At 32.8% G+C, this 9,035-nt stretch overlaps 1 protein-coding gene across 1 annotated transcript; it reads right to left on the bottom strand.

Moving 5' to 3' along the window:
- Positions 1-1,035: 1,035 nt before the first annotated feature.
- Positions 1,036-5,536, bottom strand: LOC123666939 (cardioactive peptide-like). Its single transcript, XM_045600951.1, has 4 exons — positions 5,465-5,536; positions 4,701-4,782; positions 3,013-3,080; positions 1,036-1,545 (listed from the first exon to the last, which is right to left on the bottom strand). Exons 1-4 carry the CDS (start codon positions 5,534-5,536, stop codon positions 1,408-1,410), a joined length of 360 nt encoding a protein of 119 aa, XP_045456907.1. The 3' UTR covers positions 1,036-1,407.
- Positions 5,537-9,035: the final 3,499 nt, after the last annotated feature.

Here is a 9,035-nt window from a genome sequence, read left to right as displayed (position 1 = left end):
GTTATATATTAACAACCGCTCTGGTGTAATGCATGCGTTATGTACGGTTTGCGGATTCAATTTCCACTCGATATATATTTTTGTATTGGAACAAATATATCTTTCTGGTTTGGACGTTTGTCCTTGTGGTGTCTTCCCATCGTCTCGAAGAGCACATCAAGCCTAAATTATTCAATCAGTTAAAATTAAACAGTAATTATCTCTATCAAGTCTTTTATTGTTATCTATTTATATATAAAGTTATTAATGATTACAAATGTACTAGAAATGTATATTATTATTATAATTGAATTTGTTGATTGATTGAGCTGAAAAAAAAATTGAATGTTATGCATGCTAGTTACTGTATAAAACTGATATATGTATTAAGGACCTTACTGCATACCTAATGTGTTTATATGCTTAAATAAATAAATAAAAAGACGTGGCACTCGGGGACTGCTGCGGTAAAGCTATTGCATAGCATTTTGTATCAACTAATGCAATTATAATTATTTATTTATTTTATTTATGCAGTATTTCTTTTTCTTTGATATTAATTCAAGTTACACTTTTTGAGCGTGGTGACCGATAAGAAAACAAATTTTTTCTTTTATTAAATAAATAAAAAGTTAATATTGTTTAAAATATTTTTATTATTTTACAATACATGTGGGTTTTATTATCTTACAGTAGCTGTATGTTATTCAGGAATATTTATCATTGAAACTATAGGTTTATGATAACTGAAATAAGAAACATAAGTTTGCGACTTAATATCCTCATAAACAGCTGCTTATGTATTCGTCCGATTTCGGAGCAGCTCGTGTCGATTCGTGCGAGTTTCGTAGAGTCGTACAATACGTCTAATCGCACGCACACAACGCCGTGTCGAAGACTGCCGAACTGAAACGACGTTAGACGATGCACGGCCTTCAAGCCACACCTCCGTGCCCGTCGGAGTGGGGAGCGTGAGGTTTTTTCGTTACGGAATTTCTGGATTCGGTCCCCGCGCTCAAGGCCCGCGATAGAAGCTATGCAATAGCTTAATAAATCTGTTTTCATATGTTTATCAACGGATAAATCGTGGCTGTGTTAACTTACAACAAAATATATAAAACAAGTCGAACCGAGTGTGTTCTCTTTTGCGAATTGACAAGCGTGTAAAATTATAAATTTACCAGTTTTCTATTTATTTTCTTAAATTTTAATCACTTAAGAACCTTATGCAAAATATTATGAAAAACTTAAAAAAAATTGCAGAATTGGTTCAGCCGTTCTTGAGTTTAGCGCTTAGAATTAAAGATAAAATTTTATTCAGCTTAAAATTAGGAATATTAATTAATTATCAACATAACAATACTACAAAGAGCTTAAAACTAGTCCATCACGCCATAATTTGTTATAACCAGCCAGCTTAAAGTATTATTAATAGTAAGATTTTTGTTTCCGCCTCGATAGTTCTGCGCTTGCGTCTTGAAGGGCTTCCCATAATTTTGCTCCGGTCATAATTTTTCTTGTGAGCTCAATGACGTTCTCAGAATCATAAGCTGCTTTATCTGCGAACTGACATAAGATGTGAGTTTAGTACTGGCATCTTTAAAAAAAAAATTATTGACTACACAGTCTCCTAAAAAATAAAATAATAAAAAAATAACTTTAATCATATAGGCTTCAAAAGCACCTACTTGAGAACATTATTCATCGAATTCTAATACGTACTTGTATAGTCTACGAGATCAAAAGGCTTTTTACTGGGTTTGCTTGATTACTTACATTGGATATATTGGCATATTATGTGTCTTATATACAATGTGCAAATATTTTTAGCCGACTTCAAAAAAAAGGAGGAGGTTACTCAATTCGACCGTATATATATACCAAAACACCGAACAACATACATAATATATGTATGTTCGGGGATAACTTCGTCATTTATGAACCGATTTTGAAAATTCTTTTTTTGTTGGAAAGTAAATATCCCTAGTTTAGTACCATGACAAGGAAACTAGGATCTGATGATGGGATCCTAGAGAAATCGAGGGAAACTCTCGAAAATCCGCATAATTTTTTACTGGGTGTACCGATTTTGATAATTTTTAATTTAATCGAAAGGCGATGTTTATCATGTGCACATTTAAATTTCATCGAGATCTGATTACAACTTTCGGAGTAATCTTTGATAATGCGTATTTACTTGACATTTGTTTCGTCTACCTACGTTGTATTACTTGTCGATATAATTGAAGTCGGTTTTTCTTCGTTTGCCTGCAAACACAATTATTAAAGAAGTATTTTTAAAGAAATTCTAACAAAATAAATACATATAATAAAAATGTAACGGATCGGTGTCTGTACGTGGAAGATATATGAGAGAAAATGTTATTAGGACATTTATCAACACAAAGAGCACTCAAAACTATGATTATTAGAATCTTCTCTTTGTCTGTTTATCTGTGTGTTTGTACACGCTAATCTCAGAAATGGCTTATCCGATTTAGACGTGGTTTTCATTGTTATATTGTGGTAAGCTTCACTTAACATTTAATGTTTGTTTTATGTCAATCGGTTTATAAGTAAAAAAGTTATGCCAATTTAAAGAATCACGTTGAATATGTAAATACCCAAAACGTGGACGAAGTCGCAGGCACAGCTAGTTTATATTTATTTATTCTTAATATACACCGAAATACAGACACATATAAAGAAAGATACAATACAAGATGTACAAAGGCGATCTTATCGCTAAGTAACGATTTCTTCCAGATAACATTTGGGTACTGGACACGATACAGTAGCAGCGGTTAGAAGTGTGCGCAAATTAAGGAGGAAAAATCAATAATAAATAGATAAAAACTACGACATGATAGACTTACATAATTATTAAAGAAAAAAAAAAACATATAAATAAGTAAATGTTTATAATATGTTTACAAGCTTAGTTGCAAAAATACCTTTCAGTGTTTCCTATTAAACCACCGGTAAGCAGTGGAAAGTTTTCAATTAACGAAAATAATACGGAAAAAGGTATACCTGTCTTCGCGTGAACATTTCTCTGGAAGACATCGCTGGAGTTAAATCGGATCTTTTGCGGCCGCAACCTGAAAAAAAAAATAAAAATTTAATACCAGCAGGCCTAGCATGCACGCCACGACAAAATTTTGTCGACCCCTTTTCTCGTATTATCTCTCTATGTCTACAGTAGCTAACATGCGTGCACGCGATACTCTTCTCGTTACGTCAAGAAGAGATAATCATTAAATTTTAGTGATCTGTGATATTTATCTCTACGGAAGCTAACATGACATCGTAATTTTGTCGAATTTTGTCGTTTTAGGAAGAGAAACTTCTCGTCTTCAATATTATCGACGAGAAAGACGATAAATAAAAAATAAATAAAACCGGGTGCCTATTTTTTGTATACCATGGCGTTTCCCTATTATAATTATATAATTTCGGTATACGAAGAGCGGGAAATGCGAAAAGTCGAGTGATGTGCCATATAATGACACAAAAAACGTATTTGCGCCCTGTTGCTTCTTATTCTAAATAATAATAATAATAATAATACTTTATTTTAGACCAAAGTATAAGTCCATATTGGGTTAGTACAACAAGACAAGACAACATTCAGAATAAAGAACAAAACAAAATTATATTAAAAAAATCAATAACTAAAAATAAAATTAAATAGAATAAAAGTAAAATCAATAATCAAAAAAAAAAAATTCAAAAATTCAAAAAATTTTAAAAATTAAAAAAAAAAAAAAAACAAACAAACAATGCGTGATAGAATTACAATTATCTAATGTGCGACAAGATATAAAGCACAACACGAGCATATTGTTTTACATATATAATTAAATTCATTTACTTACGCCGTTTTATTTTCCATATTAGAGTTTTTTAAATTAGATATACACTTTTTATCTTAGCCAAAAGGCCGAGAACATTTTTAAATAAAACATGTGTCACTCCTTTGAAATTGGTCAATAACCTTGTAAATTCAACTTTACGACATAAGAAATAAGAATGATATTCAGTTGTGATTATGGTTGATAATGTTTCTCTACTCGACAAGGCGAAGTCTTCGGAAGAGAATTTTGTCTCTCGTAGTGCGCATGTTAGGGTAATCGAGAAAATACTCGATGTAGACATTATCTTTCTCTCTCGTCAAGAGATATCTCGTTGTATGCATGCTAGGCCGGCTGGTCATCGGATGAAATTATCGAAAAATAGTTAGTTTTTAAGCAGAAATAATAAATTTTTACAATGAAAAACTAAGTAATAATAATAATAAATAATAATAATAATAAATATCATATAACATACACACCTGGTCGTCTGTTCCTAAAGTAAGCAACTTAATGCTTGTGTTATAGGTAATAGCCGACTGTTATGACTATTTTTTTTTTGATAAACATACATAGAAATGATACATATATAAATATATAAATACAAATATTATATTATACCAAGAGTCAGGCGGGAATCGAACCCGTAACCCGAAGAACAGAAAGCAGAGCCACTACAAACTGCGCCAACAGGCTAGTCATCTAGTAAGTAATGATAGATTTGTGATTTTATATGAACTAAAATTCTAACTGAACATAAAATCGTTGACTTAAATTTGAGCCACTGATGAGCTTTTGATGCTACGAATAAATATTAAAAATAATGGTATACATATAAATATTCAGTATTTGATAGTGGTTACAAACCTGTAAAGGCATTACAAAATGGCCGCTTTAGGGGAGTTAGGATGACTTCATCGTCTAATCTTTGGCCGTATGGTATTAATAGCTGAAAGTAATTTAAAGATTTTATTAATTTATGGTATGGTATGGTAATTTACGGCAAATGGAACCGTTTTGATGATCTGTGATCTTTTGTAAGGTTGAGGTACAAATAGCAGACTATCGGGCTGTTTCGAAATTTGTCGTCCGTCAAGCAATGGTGTACAATATTGTATCGCCACAGTATTTAAAAAATTATATATCTATCACCCACGGGAAGAGAAGGGGTGGCTATATTCTTTAGTAAGTACCGTAGCCACACAGTACAGTGGGAGTCGTAAGAGGCGACTAAGGGAAAACACAGTTCCGCTACCACCTTGGAACTTAAAAAACCGACCGGTGGCGGGATAACCATCCAACTGCTGGCTTTGAAATACACAGGCCGAAGACGGACAGCAGCGTCTTCGGTGCAACAAAGCCAGCCCTGCGGTCACCAACCCGCCTGCCCAGGGTGATGACTATGGGCAAGGCACATGAGTTCACGTTATTTTTGGCGTAAACTTGTGAAGGCCTATGTACAGCAGTGGACTGTATAGGCTGTAATGATATCTATCAAACTGTTGGATTCGTTTTATCTCAAATTATTTGAAAATGTACGTAAATATGTGAAACGTTATGTAAAAGTAATATGATACTTTATTTCAAGCAAAAATAAAACAATAAAATATTAATTAAAATAAATATCTTACTGTGTTTGTGAGGCAGTAATCCAAACATAATAAGCTGACGGTAAGGTATAGCATTACTCCCCTCGACGCCATCTTATAAATATTTAATAGTTTGCAAAACAAAATGGCGAACCTGTAACAAATTATTAAACGTTTAATAAAGGCTATTTGATGATTGACCATTAATAAAAAAAGATATAATAATGTACTCTCTATAATACTATCCTGAAGATATTTATATCAATCGGATGTTGTCTCAAACAAGCATTAAATTGTTTGCCTTAGGAACGGAAACCGTATATTCTTACGAATGTGTCGTTAATTTTTTTAATACAAATAGATCGGTAAACAAGCGTACGGCTCATCTGATGGTAAGCGATTAGCGTAGCTTATAGATGCTTGCAACACCAGACGCATCGCAAGTGCATTACCGACCCAATCCCAATCCCCCAGGAGCTCTGGTCACCTTACTCACCAACAGGAACACAACGTATGGTCGAATTTCGACACCGAGCCGACCACTTGTTTGTATAAAAACACAATTTATATATTATTTTCAAAAGAGTAACTGCGGAGTTTCTTGTCACTTATTCTCTGAATAACGATTCCGAATCGGTGATAGCTTGACTTTAAAAAATTTAATTTGTATAACAACGATTCAAAGGTGCTTTTGAAGCCTATTTGAATGAAGATATTTTTAATTTAATTTGATTTGATGTTTGCGTTTCGTGATGCTCTATTTCATGTAACGCATAACGAAATTTATAATAATTGACATTTTTTTTGAAGGGTATATTGGGAGTTTCTTGCCGATTCATCTCTGCAGAATCTACATTCCAATCGATGGTAGCTCCACTATAATCATAATTAATTTAACAAATACCACTATAATAATAATAATAATAATAATAATAATAATATATTCTTTATTGTACACCAAAATATAAACAAACAGTAGTAATTACAAAAAAAAAAGATGTACAAAGGCGATCTTATCGCTGAAGAGCGATTTCTTCCAGATAACCTTTGGGCACAGGACATGATATAGTAGTGACGGATAGGAAGTGTACAATATTCTGAAGGATGAATAAAAATAATGTATGATAGATTCATTAATTCATACAAATACACATATAAGTACAAATATCCATACATAAATAATCAAAATAGTATTAATATACGTGTATACATGTAAAATATATATTGATAATATAAAATATGCATGTACACTATAATAATTGTAATTTGTGATATGAAGATTTATAAAAATAGGTAAAAAAACTTTTTAAGTTAAACGGTTTTATGTTAAACATACATTGCAATGTTTAAGATAAATGTACTAAAAACCAAAAAATAATAAAATAGATACAGTCGTGGGAATTATAAACATATGCATAGACTAGACTAAAATAAAACCGTGGGGCACGTCAATTGTCTACAATCATTGATTAAAATGTTTGTTTTGTAATGTTACACTATAATTAGGCAGTTGTTCAACCGACAACGATGGACGTGTGATAAGTAGGGCTAGAATGTGGAAACAAGCTAGCAAGCTCGATTATAAGCGAGTTTTAGGGTTTCATAGTGGTGAGCGAGTAGTACTTTTATCATATGTTTTGTTTGTCGATTAAAGACAAACTACGAGCAGTGAAACGATTCCTCGCCAGTCAGCAGTGTGAATGTCCAACGATAAACTAGTTGAAACATCTCTTTTATTTACATGGAGTGTATAACTATTGGAATTTCCATGAGCAAGAAAATAGTAAGTAATTTCCTCACCGTCTGCGGGCCAACTGCCTATTTTAACGACGAATTAAACGATTCTTCTATCGCACATTAAGTAGATAATTTGTAGACAATTGACGTGCCCCACGGTTTTATTTTAGTCTAGTCTATGCATATGTTTATAATTCCCACGACTGTATCTATTTTATTATTTTTTGGTTTTTAGTACATTTATCTTAAACATTGCAATGTATGTTTAACATAAAACCGTTTAACTTAAAAAGTTTTTTTACCTATTTTTATTTTCTAGTTTTTAGTTTTTATTTCGCATTCTGTTTAATTCATTTAGTGCTTCATTATTGCAAGGCCCATCTTAAATATTGAGGTTGTATAGTGCACTGTATTCTTCTTGTCAAGCCCTTTTATTTGATACCCATATTGGTAGGATTGATAAAAAATTGTTATCAGACATTTGGTAGCGGCGGCCAGCTTAGATTTCAATTTTGCATAGTAAATTGTATTCTACTTGTTGAGACCTTTCATTTGATACCCATGTTGATGGGATTGATAAAACCTAAGTTATCCGCCATTTTGTAGAGGCCGCCATCTTGGATTTTAATTTTATATAGTACATTGATTATACTGGTTGAGCACTTTCATTTGATACCCATATTGATGGGATCGATAAAACCTACGTTATCCGCCATTTTGTAGCGGCCGCCATCTTGTATTTCAATTTTTTATAGTTTGTATTCTGCTTGTTGAGCCCTTTCATTTGATACCCATATTGATGGGATTGATAAAACCTACGTTATCCGCCATTTTGTAGCGGCCGCCATCTTGGATTTCAATTTTTTATAGTATATTGTATTCTGCTTGTTGAGCCCTTTCATTTGATACCCATATTGATGAGATTAATAAAACATAAATTATCCGCCATTTTGTAGCGGCGGCCATCTTGAATTTATAATGATAATGAATAAACATAATTGTATTGTCACCAAAATCCAAAGTGTATACAAAATTTCAGATTAATCGGTTGACAGGAAGAGGGTGAAATTTGAATTACTAAATTTGACCCAAGAATAAAAAATAAAACAAACGGGGTGAGCTAAATAAAACCGTTTAAAAACTGCTGTCGAATCTTATTGAATAAATAAATCTACGGTATTAAGTGAGCGAGTATGTCTTACCTCGGTTAGCAGTCGACACAGAATGCAGCTCTGATCTTCGAAGCGCGGTATATAAGCTGATTTGAGGGGGCGGAATTATGTAGGGGTTGTATGTGAGTAAGCGTTTATGTGACAGGAGAATGGGATAGAAATAACGTTTGTTTTTAACTTGAAAACTACTGAATTGTTCTGATTTTAAAGCTTACAGAAGATTACAGATAAATAATTTAACGGAGGTAGGACACAGGGAGGTACTGGACTGGGATAGTACCTCGACCTTACAGAAGAACACAGTTAAATAATATTGTTTTCAAGCAGTGTTGTGTTCCTGTTGCTGAGTAAGGTGACCAGAACTCCTGGGGGGAATTGGGGTAAGGTGGGTAACGCGCTTGCGATGCTTCTGGTGTTGCGAGCGTCTATAAGCTACGATGATCGCTTACCATCAGGTGAGCCGTACACTTGTTTGCCAATCTAATTTTATAAAAAAAGAAAAACAAAATTTTAGGTGGATTAGTAGAAGTATTGTAGATATTCAAAGTAATTGAAAGCTGCAATAAAAAAATCTTATTATCGAGTTTTTCATTTCTTTATACAACATGATTATAAAATTCTGGATACGCCCATGATGAATTGTCGAAATTATACAAGGTATAATGACATTAAAATCTTTTTGTGAAGTCGGTAAAACGATTCTA

The sequence above is a fragment of the Melitaea cinxia genome, chromosome 27, assembly GCF_905220565.1.
Source record: "Melitaea cinxia chromosome 27, ilMelCinx1.1, whole genome shotgun sequence".
Lineage (NCBI taxonomy): Eukaryota > Metazoa > Arthropoda > Insecta > Lepidoptera > Nymphalidae > Melitaea > Melitaea cinxia.
This window is presented reverse-complemented; position numbering and strand designations above follow the sequence as displayed.

Coding starts and splice junctions, on each gene's coding strand:
- LOC123666939 (XM_045600951.1), bottom strand. CDS start 5,536: ATGGCGTCGAGGGGAGTAATGCTATACCTTACCGTCAGCTTATTATGT. Junction 4,783..5,464: donor ATTACTGCCTCACAAACACA/GTAAGATATTTA, acceptor AATTACTTTCAG/CTATTAATACCATACGGCCA. Junction 1,546..3,012: donor AAATGTTCACGCGAAGACAG/GTATACCTTTTT, acceptor ATCTTATGTCAG/TTCGCAGATAAAGCAGCTTA.